General features: G+C 43.4%; 2 protein-coding genes across 2 annotated transcripts; both read left to right on the top strand.

Moving 5' to 3' along the window:
- On the top strand, window positions 1–1,381 carry LOC308432978 (gamma-crystallin D; the record flags this gene model as incomplete). The annotated part of the gene is made up of 2 exons (XM_080932876.1): window positions 1–123; window positions 1,109–1,381. 2 exons carry the CDS (start codon window positions 1–3, stop codon window positions 1,379–1,381), a joined length of 396 nt encoding a protein of 131 aa, XP_080789002.1.
- A 9,575-nt stretch (window positions 1,382–10,956) lies between these two features.
- LOC308433334 (gamma-crystallin E) lies at window positions 10,957–12,290 on the top strand (the record flags this gene model as incomplete). Its single annotated transcript, XM_080933357.1, has 2 exons — window positions 10,957–11,079; window positions 12,018–12,290. The coding sequence occupies 2 exons, from the start codon at window positions 10,957–10,959 to the stop codon at window positions 12,288–12,290; spliced, it is 396 nt and encodes a 131-aa protein (XP_080789483.1).
- Window positions 12,291–19,091: the final 6,801 nt, after the last annotated feature.

The following is a 19,091-nucleotide window of genomic DNA, read 5'->3' as shown; positions in this document are numbered from 1 at the left end:
ATGCTCTATGAGCAGCCCAACTTCTCGGGCTGCCAGTACTTCCTGCGTCGCGGGGACTACCCTGACTACCAGCAGTGGATGGGCTTCAGTGACTCCATCCGCTCCTGCCGCCTCATCCCCCACGTGAGTCTAGATTCTGGTCAATATTGAGGCACCGAGGACCCTGACTTCAGTTGCCAGTATAAGGTTAAAAATTGGAACTAAAGCTGAGTCTGTTTGAAAAAAAAAAAAAAAAGGAAGGAAGGAAGGAAGAAAGAAAGAAAAGAAAGGAAGGAAGGAAGGAAGGAAGGAAGGAAGGAAGGAAGGAAGAAAGAAAGAAAAGAAATTATAACTAGACTTGATTAGGTCAAAAGTTCCCACAACATCCAAAAAGCAAAGTGTTACCCAGTTAGAAATTGGCCATACGTATTTGTTGAGTAGGAAGAACGCATTAGCTGTAAGGGGGATGTATGAAATCTGAGTCCTGCCTTGCAATCCTTTAGGATAGAAACTGAATGACTAAATATGCTATATGGTGGCTTTTGAACACAGGGGTAATATGCTTAAAGTCTCCTTTCTGTTTTGGTCCCCTACCTGCATGCATATCTGGGTGTTCCTCTATCTGATCCAGTCAAAGTCCTTTCCCCACAGCAACACAGATGTTTTATAGCTGAAAAAAGTGGCCCCTGGGCTTACTGATTTTATCTCTCCACTGTTCTCTCATTATATCTTTAAATTATTAACTGTACGGTCATTGTTGTCTGATACTTAAGATACTGAATATTTTAATATATCTTAATATAAAAACATGTTTCCCAAATGGCAGACCAAGTAGTAAGAAGCTGTTGAAGGGCATGATTTTACTCTGGCGATTGCTTTAAAGTGTGCTGCACAGGAGGTGGTTTGAACCAGAGAGTTTCTGAACACATTTATAGTTCCTTCTCCAATTCATTTCCTCTACTTCCTGATCTTAGAAAATTCCAGAATCTGCCCTCATAGTGATGAGTTTACAGGTGATGGGTTAATTAATGTGTTTATTATCTATTTCAAATGGCTTGACGCAGCTGAGGCCATCCTAAGTCATTAGAATGGCTTCTTCATTGTTGCTTCTTCATTCTGGGACTGCCAGGCCGGCTCTCACAGGATCAGACTGTACGAGAGGGAAGAATACAGAGGCCAGATGGTAGAGTTCACTGAGGACTGCCCCTCTCTCCAGGACCGATTCCACTTCAATGAGATCTACTCCCTCAATGTGCTAGAGGGCTGCTGGGTCCTCTACGAGATGCCCAACTACCGCGGGCGGCAGTACCTGCTGAGGCCCGGGGAGTACAGGCGCTACCACGACTGGGGCGCCATGAACGCCAGGGTGGGCTCTCTGCGGAGAGTGATGGATTTCTATTAAACTGGTTTTTTTACTCTACCCTTTCTCCATCTGGAAGCTAATAAAGTATTTTCTGTGTGTTCCCGGCACTGACTTGCTTCTGTTATTTTCTTTTGTCTCATCTCCTGTTTGCTTATGTTTATTGTTTCAAAACAGGGTCTCACGATTTAGCCTATGCTAAGCCCAAGTTTGTGACTCTTGTGTGTGTATGTGCATGGGTGCATGTAAATGTGTGGGTGAAGTGTGTGCATGTGTGTGTCCATGTATGTGTGCATATGTGTGTGATATGTGTGCATGTGAGATGTATGTGCTTGTGTGTAATGTGCATGCATGTGTATGTGTGCGCAAGTGAATGTGTGACGTGTGTCCATGTATGTGATGTGTGTGCAGTGTATGTGCATGTGTGTGCACATGTGTGTGATGTGTTAACATGTGTATAGCCCATTCATACAGAGGCTGCAGGCTAACCTGGTTGTTCCTTGAGAGTCATCTATCTTGGTTTCCTTTAAAACAGGCCTCCTGCTGGGCTGCACTTCCATGCATAGGTCAGAATAGCTATGAAACTGAAGAAATTCCTCTCTCTGATACCCTGATGCCTAAATTATATACAGTAGCCATCATGCGGGGATTTTCACATGGGTTCTGAGCATCAAACTCAATCATGACTGCACAGCAAGTACTGTACAGAATAAGCCATCCCTCCAGTTCTCAGTTACAGATGTGCACCACCCTGTCTAGCTCATTATTTTATTTAAATGTAAATAATTTTTATTTTACACACACACACTCACAGAGAGAGAGAGAGAGAGAATTCAAGTGTCAACCAAACTGTGTGATAATTCAGGAGTAAAAAAAAGAAAATCCTCACAATAGAAATACATCATCATACAGAGAGAACTTTACCATATATAAAACATCTTTATTGAGCTGAAAAGCTGCCTCAGAAGTCAAGAGCACTTCTGCAGAGGAACTAGGTCAAGATCCAACACCAATATGGTGACTCACAGCTGTTTATAACTCCAGTTCCAGAGGATGCAACCCCCTTTTCCGGCACAAGCAGGCATATATCACATGTACGCACATGCAGGCAAAACACTCACGTAAAAAAGCGTCTTAAAAAGTAAAATAACCTTCATACCACTATTCCATAGAGTTTCCGGGCTTTAACAAAACGTGTGGCTTCTAAATGATTAGAAATCTGTTCTACTTGCAGTTTCTTTGAGGAGTGAGCATCTGGAAGCCAAGTTCAAATAGGGTATTCCCAACTTTAAAATCAGGTTTCTGCGACTGGGGACCATAAAGAGTTTCAGGGTAACTTTCCGTTGTTTTCTTTTTTGTGTGACTGAGTGTTTTACCTGAATGTATGTCTGTACATTGCTTGCAAGGCGGTACACACAGAGGCTGTTGGGCCCTTGGAACTTGCATAATAGCTGTGAGCAGCCATGTAGCATTGAACTAGATTTCTCCTTTGGAACTTTCAGAGAAGTCTTGGTCCTCCAAACATTGTATGAAAAGGATGAGTTTGCAGATGTCTGCCAGACTTCCTTTCTGCTGATGTGGTCACCAGACACCAATATGGCCATTGAAATGTAAGAGTGTTGAACTTAGTAGGACAGGAAACTTTCACTTTCCCAACCTGAAAGGGCAGATTCTCCTAGCAATATGTCCCCATTACTTAAATCATCTTATATCAGGAAGGTGACAGTTATGAAGGAAGGGACATGAAAATTTCAGTGATACAGACCTTGATGTCCTCAAAACTCCAAATCAACACCAATAACCTTGAGATCTCTGGTAATGGGGTCAAAACAAAACAAAACAAAAACCCTGTGTCTGCATAATGGGACCTCAAGCAGGTGTCCCGTTGTCTTTAGTACAATGGACATGTGTAGCTCAGATAGAAAAAAAAACAAGATTTATTTTAGAAATTACTGGGTTTTAGTATGTAATCAGGGAGATTTCTGCTAAAACAATGACAGCACACATTTCAGATTCTTACCATGAAGTTAATGCAAACAGCCAAACAACAGTTGAGTTGTTTTGGGGTGGTAGTGGAGCATCCTTTTAGTCTAGCACTCAGGAGGCAGAGACAGGCAGATCTCTGAGTCTGAAGAAAGTCTAGTCTACAGATCGAGTTCCAGAACAGCCAGAGGTACAAAGAGAAGCCCTATCTCAAAGAACAACCCAGCCAAAGAAGAAGAAGAAGAAGAAGAAGAAGAAGAAGAAGAAGAAGAAGAAGAAGAAGAAGAAGAAGAAGAAGAAGAAGAAGAATTAAATTCATAACTTCATCCCTTTGTATATAATGCACTTTTACAAAGTTATATATGTTCCTGTACATACACAACATGCAATTGTGTGTTAGCACACTATATATAAACCCAGGATTTAAGAAACTAAGACCTGGATTCGTTTATGTTGGTTCTCTCTTTGCCTCTTATATTTTGTAACTTCTCTTCTGTTGTGTTGCTATTGCTAGATGTTTTTTTAAAAGAATGTTCTGGTAAGAACGTAAACATGGGTCTGGTTGTATCATCTCTCTCTTCCACAGGATGGAACTCTAGTCCAGTACCATAAATGTGGTCAAAAGCCAGGGGCTGAGGAGGTCATAGGCCCTAGATGGAAAGCTCTTTGTCTTAGTCAGGGTTTCTGTTCCTGCACAAACATCATGACCAAGAAGCAAGTTGGGGAGGAAAGGGTTTATTCAGCTTACACTTCCATATTGTTGTTCATCACCAAAGGAATTCAGGACTGGAACTCAAGCAGGTCAGGAAGCAGGAGCTGATGCAGAGACCACGGAGAGATGTTACTTACTGGCTTGTTTCCCTTGGCTTGCTCAGCCTACTTTCTTTTAGAACCCAGGTCTACCAGCCTAGGAATGGCACCACCCACAATGGGCTCCCCCCACTGCCTTGATCACTAGTTGAGAAAATGCCTTACAGTTGGATCTCATGGAGGCATTTCCTTAACTGAGGCTCCTTTCTCTGTGATAACTCCAGCTTGTGTCAAGTTGACACAAAACCAGCAAGTATACACCTCCTGCTGTTTTTGTGTACCTATTGCCTTGTAAATAATTATCTTGAATCCCATATGTTAATGCTAGTACCAGCTGTGGTCAGAGAAGCTTCTTTTGGCAGTGGGCAGCAATAGCTACAGTGAGAGACTCATGACTGTACAAAGTCCTGATAGTAAGTGACTATTGAATGCTCAGCCATGAATGGGACCTCTATACTGTGCTACCCAAGGCTCAGGAAAAATTGTGGAAAAGAGAGCAGAAAAACTGTAAAAACCAGAGGATGAGTTCAAGTGTAGAAAATACTATCTTTCCATCATAACTTTAGTCTTAGTTAAATTTCCATCACTATAATGAAACACCATCAACAAGGCAGTGGATGAGAGCAAGTGTTTAATTTGGCTTCTGGTTTCAGAGGGTCAGAGTCTGTGATGGCACACTAAGGGAACTCTCTTTTTGTCCTCTTGATTGTCAAACATGAGCTAAACAGAGAGAGAGAGAGAGAGAGAGAGAGAGAGAGAGAGAGAGAGAGAGAGAGAGAGAATTGAAACTTCAAAGCCCACACCCACTAGCATACTTCCTCCAACAAGACCAAATCTCTTAATCCTCCCCCAAACAGTTCCACTAACTGGAAACCAAGTATTCAAATGTAAGCCTGTGGGACCATTCTCATTCAAATCACCACACAACACCACTTTGGAACTCATAACAACTGTAATTACCTACACAAGACCTGCATAAAAACAACGTCTGGTCTGGGGATTGAGAGGCATCCAAGATAACAACAGTTGCTGAAGGAGAAAGGAATTTCTTCAGTAGTATAACCACTGGTAAGGGACATATGTTCCTTTAGACAGACTTTCATCCAACCTTAACAAAACCTTGATGATTTGTTGCTTAGTCAGAGTTGGGGAAGGGGGTTATTATAGGGATTACAGGCTAGGGAAAAGATGCATTATATACAGCTACAAAAATAATAAAACCATTATTATGTATAATTAATATATGATAATTTAAAAACTCAAGCAGGTCAGGAAGCAGAAGCTGTTGCAGAGGCCATGGAGGGATATTACTTACTGGCTTGTTTCCCCTGACTTGTTCAGCTTGCTTTCTTATAGAACCCAGGTCTACCAGCCCAGGGATGGCGCTACCCACAATGGACTAGGCCCTCCCCCCTTGATCACTAGTAGAGAAAAATGCCTTACGGTTGGATGATCTCTTGGAGGCATTTCCTCAAAGGAGGCTCTTTTCTCCATGATAACTCCAGCTTGTGTTAAGTTATCACAAAAGTAGCCAGTGCAGCCACCCTTGGCTCTCACCTTCAGGATCCTCCACACACCAAACATGGTATCTGTCTTCTTCCACATCTTTCACCTGGATTACTCTTTCTCTCTGACCTGCTGAGCTGCTGGTTCTCCACCAGTCCTTCAAACCAGCTCGAAACACCCTAATTCCACAGACAGAATGAGGTCAGAGTTAGTTGGTAGGGCTGCCTTAAACTCAAGGATAACAACAACTCCATGTTAAATAGATAAGTAAGGTGGACACCAATTACTTTAGTGACTAGAAGTCCCCAGATAGCAGCAGAATTAGAGCAATCTCAGGTGTTATGCACTGTAACCAGCATCTGCGTTGTCCTAAAGTTGGTTAGTATCCTTGGTAACCAGAGGGTAGTTGCAAGATGCATCTGAGTTAATATGCAGGTAAGGTTGGCTGAAGGAAAACACTAGCAGCAATCTTTAACTGTGCCTAGAGCACACACTCCCAGGTTTCAAGAGGACATTAAAATATTATCAGAGTCTTGAGAGTGGTATAAATAAATCAGAAGGGAACAACTAAATAAAGATGGAGAAGGAAGCGCAAGGTGAGTAAGGTGCTGCCTGAGAAGAAGAACTTAAATATTGTTGGAGAACCCTGCCATTGAGATTGCAGGCCCATGTGACCAGATGGCTTCCTGAGCTCAGCAAAATGGAGGACTCCCCTCTTCAGCTGGGCTTCTCTGTCTCTGTCTGCCTCTGTCTAGAGAGTGTCCCTGAACACATGTGGAAACACACTGTCTGAAAAGTGCCCTTGTACAGAGCTCTCTGCAAGGCTGTATACCTCAGTACACACTCCCCGCTCTGGCTTCCTGCCCACATGATAAATAGGTGTTCTATTATGACCAATCAGCTTTCCCTTTATACTCCATTGATGCTATGATCAAGTAGACCTTTCCAACCACACCCGCTAAAAAAAGCCCTTATATACCCTATCACTGAAACAATAAAGTAGACTTGTCCCAATGCAGCAATCTCCGGTGGTCCTTTTGACACACGCACACACACCCCACCCATGACTGGAGTGCTGGTGGAAGCAAACTGCCAATATGGGAGAAAGAGGACTCTGACTGGTAGGGGGACGGGAGATAGAATTGCATCCCCTGCACACAGGTATCACCTGTGGGAGACCCTCATTTATGTTTGCCCTGGAAATGGAAAAAGTCAGACAGAAGTTCAACAACCAGTTTTATTGCACCACCTTGGAATTCAAGACTACAGGAGACACCTACTGGAAACCCTCCTCCTCTTGGGACTTGATCACAGTAAAAAAAAAATTACACAATGGGGGTGGCGGCTAGTAGGATTAGAACAACCCCTGTGCAAATGCCACCTGTAATCCAGTAATAATCAGATTCACTCAGAAAGAAAAAGAAGCAACGGGGTGGCTAAATGGAAAAACTTAGGGACTCGGGTTGTACAAACTATGGTGTGATGATGGCCAAGGAGAGAGAAGGGCTAGCCATGTAAAAGAGAGAGAACAGAGTCAGGGCAGGTTCGAGTCTTGGTTTAATTCCTCCCCTTGGTTAACCATCCTCATATCCACCTTGTTAGCACCCTTAATTGTTCTCCTGCTATTGTTGACCTTTAGACGCTACATATTGAACAAGCTTATGGCCTTTATAAAAAAGAGAATAGATGCAGTTCATCTGATGGTCCTGAGCCAACAATATGAGACCCTGAGACAGGACCTGAAGAATGTGAGTTAGTTACAGGAGACCCCTGAGTGTAGCTCCAAGACTGGAGCTTGTACAAGAAAAAGGGGCAATGAAGGACCCTAGGGACTTTCACCAGCCTTACACCCACCCACCTCAGGTCAAAGCTAGGCCAAATTCAACATTCTTAAAAAATCACAGAATATACTGACTAATAGTCACCTGACGCTATGGTCCCAGATAGAGTTCAAATGAGTGTCCTAATCTGTTCATGCTTCTAGCCAATAAATTCAAAAGTCAATATGCTTAGCCAATAAGTTTAAACTGTAACCTTGCTGATATAACCTGTACCCCTAAAAAGTATAAAAACTGCTAGTTTTAGCCATTTGGGGTCACCTTCTAGTCACTTGACATGAAGGACTGCTTGAGGGTTGACCCTGATGCACCAAAAAATAAACCTCTTGCCTTTGCGTTAAACTCTATTTTGTGTTTCTCTTTAGGGGTCTCCAAGTAGTTAAGACTCACTTCGAGTCTTACAGTTCTTTTCCAAGTTTGTTTTAGCTGTTTGGGTTCTTTGAGAAGCCAACTGAGATCTCAGGGAACATTTTTATGTTTCTGAATAAAAGATTGCTAGGATTTTGTCAGAATGGTCTTGACTCTGTACATTACTTTGGATAGTTGCGATATCTTAATAATATTAGATTATTATGATCCACAAGTGCAAGATTTCTTTCTATGTGTTTATAATATCTTTATTCTTATCTCAGAAGTACTTTTCGGGGCTAGAGAGATGGCTCAGCGATTAAGTGCACCAACTGCTCTTCCAGAGATCCTGAATTCAATTCCCAGCAACCACATGGTGGCTCACAACCATCTGTGATGAAATCTGATGCCCTCTTCTGGTGTGTCTGAAGACAGTGACAATGTACTCAATACATAAAATAAATAAATAAATCTTTTTTAAAAAGTGTTTTGCAGTTTTATGTGCAATATACTTACTCTAGTCTCCTTAAGATATGATGAACATTTTCTATATCTTTAAACAAATTCTCAGAAATTTTAGAGATGATTTTGATGGTCACAAACAGATGTTTCATAATTAATTAACATACTATTTTGGACATTTCTTTTATATCTATTTTTTAAATAAGCTACCACTTCTTTAGAGAAGAACTATTCCTCTTAAACTATTTCCTTCAGAGAGATTTTAGAGATACACATATTAAATGCAAGGAATAAGGATTAAACTTAAAAAAAAAAAAAATATGTCAACAGCCAGCAGGTGATGGCACACACCTTTAATCCCAGCATTGAGAGTTCGAGGCCAGCCTGGTCTACATAATGAGTTCCAGGTAAGTCAGGGCTACACAGAGAAACCCTGTCTCAAGAAACCAACAAAGAAAATACATCAAAAAGGGCTAGAAAAATAGACAGCAGTTAAGAACCCTGTCTGTTCTTCCTGAGGACTCAGCTCCCAGTTCAAGCACAGTGACTCAGAACTATTTTGTGACTCGAGTTTCAGCGGATATAACCTCCATTTTCTGACTATTATAAGCATTGTGTTTGCATGTGATGTATGTACATACATGCAGGAAAAATGCTCATATACATAAAATAAATATTTTTAAAATTAGAAATAAATAATAAAAATATACATCAATGGTGCCTTGCTTTTGTGCAAGACCCTGTTCTTGTTTCTCCTACTGATTTATAAATCCCAAATTAATAATTTTTAAAAGACAAAGATGTGACCAGGCTTACGACTCAATCAAGTTAAAGTTGCTCAGGGAAAACAATTTTGAGTATGTCACACACACACATACACACTCAAGCACATATATGCACAGGGAAATTTTAAAATAATAAAAGTAAATCTATTTTAAAAAGAAATGAAACTTTAAAATTTAAGGAGAATGTGAGGTATTAGGATTTCTCTAACCCTATTAGGGATGCCTTTTTTTTTTTTCTTCCTTAGAAGTGCCTGAGATGCAATAGAAGGCCTCACCCACGTTAGACAATTCCCATCACTTAATATGATAAAGCTTAATTGGGAAACCACATCTGGTACTAAGGTGAAGCTGTCTCCAAGGCCAAGGGGAAGGAGATATTGTCTTCCAGTGACAGCTGGGGCTGTAATCTATCACAATTAGCTGAGTGTGTCAGCTGACACCTGCTGGTACAGACAGCATGCTAAGAAGTGTGTTGCATTTCTCTGGACTGTCCCATACATCAGAACATTTCAGCCAGAATGACAAACCTGTGCTGAGGTTGAGAGGCCTTGCTTTACAGAGAGTGAGGTACCTGTTGCTGGGGACAGCAGGAGAGAGTCCAGCCCTTTTAGCCAGTACACTTAGGACAACCAGGGTTTGCTCCCGTGTAATGATGAAGTCCTTACAAGGTTGTGTGATTCCAAATGTCCTCCTTATGCGCTGTTACCTTGCATTTATCGGCAGCAACAGAAACAGAAACTGATGTTTCTGCAGCAAACTGATATTTTGCTGCAAAGACAATTTGAATAAAGGCTTACCATGGTAAAACAGCTGTGAGTCACCTTGTGAACCCCAAGACTAAAAGCCTGTGCTTAGCAAGGCATGGGGGAGGAAGCCCAAGCAGATGGGCATGGTCACACTGGAGGAGGGGGCTGAACTGAGGCGTCTAAATTTAGCTTTTCCTTAGTCACATTAGTTCTCTGGTTCCTAGCTGATCACCACAGAGCTTATAAGAAAGTTCTCTTTTTTGTTTTTTTGTTTTTGTTTTCAAGACAGGATTTCTCCGTGCAACAGCCCTGCCTTTCCTGGAACTCATTTTTGTAGACCAAACTGTGCTGGCCTCGAACTCACCCAGATCCTCTCCTGCCCTTCTCTACCCTCAAATCTCCCGCCTGCCTCTGTCTCCAGAGGACAGGACAGAGGAGAACACTAGTGGATTCCCATCATCCTGTGGAGAAGGTACATTCTCCCCCGCCCAACTCCCCGTCCCCCTCCACGTTTTCAGGACGTTAACTATACTGCATTGTTAGTCATATACACACTGTTTTGAAACTGTAAAGTAGCGAAAACATTTCATTACAAATGATAACGAGTTAAGCATCTTTGCTCTATTTCAGTTTTTTCCAAATCAGCTTCATTTAAAGGCTGGGGCAGCATCAAGTGACCCTTTTAACCAGGTCAGTGATTCGTCATGCATTCGAAAGCTCTGGAGAGTCTAAGGGAAAACATACAATAACCCGCACCTCCCCCACAGTCATTATATAGAAAAGGGAGAGAAAACGTGCCCTGTCCCACCGCGGGCCCCTTTTGTGCTGTTCCTGCCAACGCAGCAGACCTCCTGCTATATAGACCCTGCTCCCAGCCCCACACACCCAACAGCACCATCCCATTCGAACTGCCAGCACCAGCCATGGGGAAGGTGAGCCCAGGGCATCCTCAGTCAGGGAAGGGACCTGCCCTGGGGTCCAGGCCACATGAGGCCTCTGACCCCTGCCTTCCCTTACAGATCACCTTCTATGAGGACCGCGGCTTCCAAGGCCGCCACTATGAGTGCAGCAGCGACCACTCCAACCTGCAGCCCTACTTCAGCCGCTGCAACTCTGTGCGTGTGGACAGTGGCTGCTGGATGCTCTATGAGCAGCCCAACTTCTCGGGCTGCCAGTACTTCCTGCGTCGCGGGGACTACCCTGACTACCAGCAGTGGATGGGCTTCAGTGACTCCATCCGCTCCTGCCGCCTCATCCCCCACGTGAGTCTCTTCCTAGGGCCCCTGCCCACTTTCAGTTATGTGATCCTGACCAGCCATTCACATCTGGGGCCAGCTCAAGCCTCAGTGGCAGTCACCTTCCTCCGGTTCTGTGTCCTCTATGATTACTAAGTTCTCCAAGGTTCCCTCAAAAAACGTGTCTGGGAAGTAAAGTTCTCCGCTGGTCATTTTCGTGTAGGAAGGTTGAGCCCCCTGCTCTCAAGGTTTACACTCCTGATCCCACACAGGCCTCTTCAGGATCTCAAACGTTCAGTTTTGGGATTGCCCAAACCTGATTCAACAGAGCACACATCTGAGCCAGAGCCGAACCTCAGTCTTTGAGATAGCCTTGCTTTTCATCGTCTGAGGCTGTAAAGGGTCTGTCTGAGGTAACAACGAAAGATAGAGGGACGTCTGGATTGAGTATTCTTCCTGATTTGGCCAGTCCTCTTCCTGTGGGAGAGACATTTTGACTTCTCTCCCTCTACTTCTTCCTAATGCTACTGAGACTCGAGTTAGTGCTTTTTTGAAAACTAAAGATACATTTGGATTTTTCACCGTAATCCCAAGTTAATTTTATACCTTCTTAAGAGAACCTCAGATCGTCAAGAATCTAGGGGGCTGGGAGTGGGAGACAAGGGGAAAAAACAAAACAGAAAAATAGTTGTTTAAAATGCTGCTAAGGAGAACCAGTACATGGGTGGTAAGTAATTCCAGAAAACTCCACAGACCACGGTCTATGTCAAAGAAACGGCTGGTGCTGATCTCACATTACACTGTGAACAACATCCTGAATCGAGCACAGCGGTCTTTCTTTCAATTTAGTGACCTCCGGCATAGGAAAGATAGGGACCACCCTCTCCCAGGCAGCGCGTGCCGGACTGGCAAACTCAGGTCAGGGTTTCTGACGTCCCCTTGTCTGCTGTTCCCCGGACCCACAGTCCAGCTCCCACAGGATCAGGATCTACGAGCGAGAGGACTACAGAGGCCAGATGGTGGAGATCACAGACGACTGCTCCCACCTGCAGGACCGCTTCCACTTCAGTGACTTCCACTCCTTCCACGTGATGGAGGGCTACTGGGTCCTCTACGAGATGCCCAACTACCGCGGGCGGCAGTACCTGCTGAGGCCCGGGGAGTACAGGCGCTACCACGACTGGGGTGCCATGAACGCCAGGGTGGGCTCTCTGCGGAGAATCATGGATTTCTATTGAAATATATTTACTCTACCATTTTCTCCATCTGGACATTAATAAAATATTTCCTGTGTGTTTCATGCAATAACAGAGTCCTCTGTTCCTTTCACCCTCGATGGAAGGGCACAGCAAAGCTAGTCAGAAACAATGTGGATGGTCTCATATATATGGGTGGGTGGGACCGGAAAAGCAGACAAGAAAACACGCAATTTAAGACAAAAGCACAGATTTGGGGGGACACCAGAAGAGGGGGACATGCCTCTGTAAGAGTTAGATCCTTTTGACCGCTTGCAAGCTGGGGTGGTTTAAGCATTGGGGAGGAGGGCAGGTCAAAATGTTTCCCTTTAAGACCCATAGTTGGCCATTACTAGAGGCAAAGATTGAACAGTTTAAGAACATCAGGCAATCCAGACCTGCCTGGTCATTACTAGGAGTCCAGAGGGCAAGGCAGTCAAGAATCTAAACGGAAAAGTAACCATATCTCTAGAAACCAAATCACTGTAGATACAGAAATGAGCTATGGCTGGTCCAGAATGGAGGAGATTTCGCAAGATGCCATAGCCCAGGCTAAGACCTGTGTCCTTCCCTGTCACTAGCGACCAGTGGTGAATTATGTCACTTAACATTTCTGTGCCTCAGTTTCCTAGTTTGTGAAGGTGAGAGGAATTGATCCTGACCTGATGAAGATCAAATATGGATTTTTGTGATCCAGTTGTGATGATTGCTTTGTTATGGGGCCACATCCAAAGTGACTGCTGCCTGTTTGCTGAACTTGTAACATAAAGGTATACCAAATGCGTCTTATACAGCATTTGTACCTAAGCCAGTGCTTATCAGAGTATAATGAATTGAAGCTGGGCTACATCAAACTCTCTCCGGGTACATCCTCAAATGTTTAGATCCTACACTTCACTCCCTGGTAGCTAATCATTTTGCATGAAAAATTAAAGAGTTTTAAGTCTGGTTTTGTAGCTCAGAGTCATATCCTAAAGGGTTCACATCTTCACCTTAGATACTGTGCTCTACTGCAAGATGTGTGTGTGTGTGTGTGTGTGTGTGTGTGTGTGTGTGTGTGTGTGTGTGTGTGTGTGTGTGTAATAGTGAATAGTGTTTGTTATATGGGTGTGTGGAAGGTGAGTCATGCCACAGTATGTATGTAGAAGCCACCTTTACATGGATTCTGGGGTTTGAACTCAGGTTACCTGGCTTATGGTAAGGGCTTTTACACACTGAGCCTTATAAATGACACCATCCCTTCCCCCTGTTCTCCCTCCCTCCTTTCCTTCCTCCTTCCACTCCTCACCCCCTCCTTTATTCCTTCCTTCCTTCCTTCCTTCCTCCCATTCTTAAGATGAAAATCTGAAATCCTTCTGTGACACGAAGATTAAGTGGTGGAAAATTCCTTAAATGTCAAACTTTTCCCAACGTCTGCCTGTCTTCTCCCATTGAGGAAGCCTGTAGTCTAGTGAAGACCGCCACCTAGTGCTCACTAGAGGAAAGGCAATTGTCGGAGAGTTCCAGTATCACGGATGCTGAGTTCTATTTGCACCGCTTAAATATAAATTCAGTGTCTGCCCGCAAAGAAAACAATCTAATTTTATTTTTAAAATATAAATTTTACTTAAAATAACTCCTTAACATTGTGTTTCATGAGAGCCCTAGCGATTATTGGCAGGGAGCAGCTCTCTTATGGAGAAGTCAGCATTTGTGTTGTGCTCAGTTCAGAGTCCTCCCCGCACCCCCAGTCTCTCAGGTCTGGGGATAACAGAGAGGTTTCTGTTCAGGTGAGAATCGAACTCAGCTCTGATCTATCACCATACCCACAAATGATTTCATGTGATTCTTGGGAATCTGTTTCCCTGCCTCTTGAAACCCCCTGTCCCAAGAGAAGTAAGTAGTTTTCCAAGATTTTCAAACAGGAAAGTTGGAAGGAAGGCTTTAGGTGCCCTGCTGTCTGTCTGTCTGTCTGAACAGCACGAGGCTCCCAGACAGGAGTTCTCTGCTCACAGCAGTGTTTGCTGATGACATCTCCAGTGATGTGCATCTCCGGCCACCGAACTTGGGTTCAGTCTGAACGGTCCCGTGTGCTCCGCCCGAGCTCCCTGCGCAACATTAGCTAATATTTACTGCCGACTCACAGTGCTGATGGCAGCAGATTTGTGCAACTTGCTGACCCTCCATGATTTCTGAGAAATTTAGTTTTAGAACATCCATAATAGTCACCAATACTCATTTGCCAGCAAGGACTGATGGTACAAGCCTATACAGATGATATTCAAATCTCTTTGTATTCTATATAAAACACTAATTTTCCAAAGGCTATGTAAAACACAACTCCCCTCATGTGGACACGAAATAGCTTGGCGGTCTCACAGTATTTGTTTCTAAGTTATGGAGTTTACTGAGTTATCCAAGAGAGTTTGCTTATGTGCTGTTACAGTCTGAATATAATACGAGTGTGTAAAAGCTTATTTCCCTCTGGGCAGTGTTAAGAGGTCATCCCTAGTGCAAGGTAACCTGCCGTTGAAGGTCCCATTATTGAGTGAGATTAATGAATGCAGGTCTTATGGGACTCTAGATAGTTTTCTCACAGTGAAGTTCTTGCACTGTTTTTATGGCTGACACGACTTCCATGCACTGTCAATGGAATCTACACACTGTTTCAGGAGTGAGTCTGCACATGAGATGCTCAGCAGGTTACAGGCCGCCAAAGGAGGCTGTGTGGGGAGGGGCAGTAGCTGCTGAGAACCAGGCACAGCAGCATTATGGGGCAGTGGCCACAGTACCAGTCACCACGGAGTTTTCCATCTATTCCACCTTCACTTTTACAGTGGATACTAGAAAGTGTTTGACTAAGAGATTTGATTATCATGCAAATTCTGAGAGAGAGAGAGAGAGAGAGAGGAAGATCATGTTTGCCACTACTAATGTAACGAATTACACATATTCACACTAATGTTGGATATGAGGTATTATTCCTAAGGAAGAGAATGTCAGTGGTTTGATAATGTGAAATTTTTAGATCTCATGTTAGAGTTAGAATTCTCAAACCTGACTGTTAAAGGTGAAACAGTAGAAAGCCAACAAAAACTCTCCCAGATCAATTATCCTGGATAAACTATTCTGGGATATTCATACCTTTTGGATGAAGCTACAACAGGCCATTTGTCAGGGATGATTTTTCTTCAAATTAATTAGTTCTCAGAGAAGAGTCAGTCTATGTTCAAAGATTGGGTTCTAGTCAGAGCTGAGTCAAGCTCCAGCACAGTGAAGGAAGAAAACCTCAACAAATCATGGTGAATCTAGATCTCGTATTTAATCTAGATTTTAAAATAAATCTGGGAGCTTTTTTCCCTATCTTATTTAGAAAGATTTGAGATGGGTGAGTCTTTCTTTTGTGACATGGGTCAATCAGGGCAGGAAAGGAGGGGGGAAGGAAGGGTAACAATAATTAGCCAGAAGTTCTTAGACCCAACCACCTGGAAGTCAGTGGTGACAGAAATGCTGCCCTTAAAGCCATTTCTTATATTCCCAGGTAGAAGGCAATTTCAGTGGTTTGTCTGGATAGATAGATAGATAGATAGATAGATAGATAGATAGATAGGTAGATAGATAGATAGATGATAGATAGATAGATAGATAGATAGATAGATAGATAGATAGATAGATGATAGGTAGGTAGATAGATAGATAGATAGATAGATAGGTAGGTAGGTAGGTAGGTAGGTAGATAGATAGATAGATAGATAGATAGATAGATAGATAGATAGATAGATGAATAGACTGGAACTCTGTCTTTCTTTCTAGACTTTGTCCTGACTCCAGAGAACATGAAAGCAACTGACAACCTCACCGGAAACTTTTGACAGGTTGAGATGCCATCGTACGTGACTCCTCTAGACTTCATCATAGGTCGTTTGCTTTTTGTTACATGCAGGTGAGCCCTGAAGATGTTCTGTATGATCCAGGAAATGATCAGTGTAGCTACCCTTTTGGGTTTTTTTTTTTTTTGAAACAGTGAATCTATCACCTATGTAACAAATAAAAGTAATAGAATCAATAGCGAGAGACAGGCAAACAGCAAATATGATTACACTGTGTGCTCAAATGTCTAGAAGTTGGCTGAGAGAGCACTTTTAAAGCAGCCAGCCTGAGCGCTCAGTAGAGTCCTGGGGGAAGTACAGGGTCCGCTCAGGTGAGGCTTCTGGGTAAAAGGACAAGTAGCAACAGAAAGGTTAACATCATTAACCTGGAGGCTTTACAACTATCCAGCTAACAGCACTTGGGAAAGTTGAGGCAGTCAGCTAGGGTTCCTAATATAGGTGAGCAGAGGAAAACGAATGACCCCCTAGGGTGAGGGTTCTAACTAGAACTAACAGCAGAAGACAGAGAAGTTGTTCTCAAAGTGGGTGCTTACTGTTGGGGTCCAGAAATTGCCTCACAAACCACACAAACACTGAACTCTGATCTCAGTCAGAAAGGGAGAGTTTATTGAGTATACTCTTCAGACCTGGTCAACCAGGGCCATGGACCAGATTCAGAAACTGAACAGTGACCCTGACTTAATATCCTACAGAGGTTTTAAGCCCAAAATCTACAAATATCTGTGCTGAGTTATTTAACCAATGAGGACTTCATTTTCTTAGGAACATGTCTTTGTTGTACACTATCCTGCTCCCATTGGTTGGGGTATTCAGCTGTGGCAGGGGACGTGCCTAGCTTAACATTTATCATGTCCTAACTTATCTACCAGGATAAGACTTGTCTGACATCCTTGTCTTAACTTGCCAACAAGGATGTCAGTTATACACATACATGTCTCTTTCTGCCAAGTAGAATGTCAGTTCCCAGGGAGGTCTTGGGAACTTAAACTTTACTCAACCACGACTCAAAACAGAAGTCTTATTCCAAATAGTTTCTCATATTGGTGAAGGCGTCTCTCCTATTTTGGGGTCCATCCCAGGGTCAGCTTATAAAGGCAAATGCAATAATCTTGCGCACAGGTGCAGGAAGTGCTGCTGGGTGGTTGGTTGAGGTCCAAGCTTATCGAGAGTAACTACAAAACAGTTCCACTGACTTCCATCATGATTGGTTGCCAAGCACACAGAACATAACAATGTAATCAGTCTTGTCATTAGGAAGTTTCCTAGTAACAGCAGAAACCTATGAGGAAGTTTCCTTATAAAAGCAGACTAACCCGGTAACTGCTACTACCAAGGCCTTAATATTTTACCTACATCCCAACACTTCAAACAGCCAGCAGAAGCCAACTGGGAATATGGAAATGTACCAGTAATGGATGCTGAGGAAGTGAGGTCAAATTCAAGACTAAACAGAACCAGGGGGCTCTAGGCTCTGCGGCTCAACAGTGCCTTGGTGGGCATTGAGTGAAACTTTCTTCTGGATAGCTCAGAGTTCAAAGCAGGAAGAGAAACAACAAATGGAGTATTTCTCACCATCACTGGACTTGCTCAAGATAGAGGACCTTGGGGCTGAATAGAATCTGTTTGCATAAAGTCCTTGACTGAACTATGCTGTGCAGCTGGGGGTGGGGGGGGAGCATCTTGCCCTTAGCATTCTTTGGCATGTGAAAGTTTTCTTCCCAATGGAGTAAACAAAGTTCTCTGGGACCAGAGTTCACAGCAGGACAGTATGTGAAAGTCAGTACCCAAGGCCGAACTGGTTTCTCTTTCCCACTACAGGCTAGCTGTTCTCAACCATGTTTTCACTCTTGGGGTGCTTTGAGGTTTGTTTGGCTTTTGTTTTTATTGCTTTCTTCCCCTGTCAGAATTGGGCGACGGGATGCATCGCAATCTTAGACAAGGAGCCTTGGGGGATAAGTTGAGACAAAATTCTTGTATCTTAAACGCAGGAGGTGGCAACTCAGCTTCCAGAGGCAGCTTCTCAGGGAGCACAAACAACAGGTGAAAACTTTCAGTGTAATGTCATTACAGAAGACATACCCGGTTTTCAGAATAGGTGTGCAACAAGTTTTCCTGTTGACCTCGGAAGAGGGATTTCTTCTGAAGTCCATGATGTGTAGGGAGACTTAGGACCAACCCCTTTTCAAAACTGGACAAGCTGGGACGGTAGCGCAGCGCTGCCCTGCCTTCCTTCCCGAGCTTGTACAGAGCCCTCATTCTGATACAGATCCCACTCTTCCCAACCCTCCGGAGGAGGAAACAGAGGATCTGAAGTTTAAGGTCGTCCTCTATTAATTACTCGGTGAGTTTAAGGTAAACCCAGAATACATATGACCTCGTCCAAAGAAAGTCAAAGTTGTGTCTGTTTTTTTTACAGGCGTTTCCACCACCACCACTACCACCACTACCACTTCTCACCAGATCACCTTTTCTGTCAACTGACAGTCAGCTGGAGCAAAGTCCCCAGAGGTGTGAGGGAAGACATATCTGCGTCACTTTCCGAAGTACAACATCAAGTTGTTTATCCTAAAGATTCTTGTGTTTTGAAAGAGTCATTTGTTTTTATTTTACACATGTGAGCAATTTTGCCTGCGTGCATGTGAATAATGCCCATGTCCATGGAGAGAAGCAAGGGGGATGGGTGTGTGTGTGTGTGTCTGTGTGTGTCTGTGTGTGTGTGTGTCTGAGTCTGTGTGACAGATCACCTGGAACTGGAGCTACAGATGGTTGTGAGCCACCATGTGAATGCTGAGAGCCTGGTTCTTCTGTAAAAGCAACAAGTGCCTTTAAACACTAGGCCATTTTACCAGACCCTACCCTAAAGATTCTTGCCTGCTCCTTTTTCTGTGACCTCAGTGTTCCTCTGACTCCTTCTGACATCATCCATATTGCCCTA

This window comes from Micromys minutus (assembly GCF_963924665.1).
Source record: "Micromys minutus genome assembly, chromosome: 19".
NCBI classification, from domain to species: domain Eukaryota; kingdom Metazoa; phylum Chordata; class Mammalia; order Rodentia; family Muridae; genus Micromys; species Micromys minutus.
This window is presented reverse-complemented; position numbering and strand designations above follow the sequence as displayed.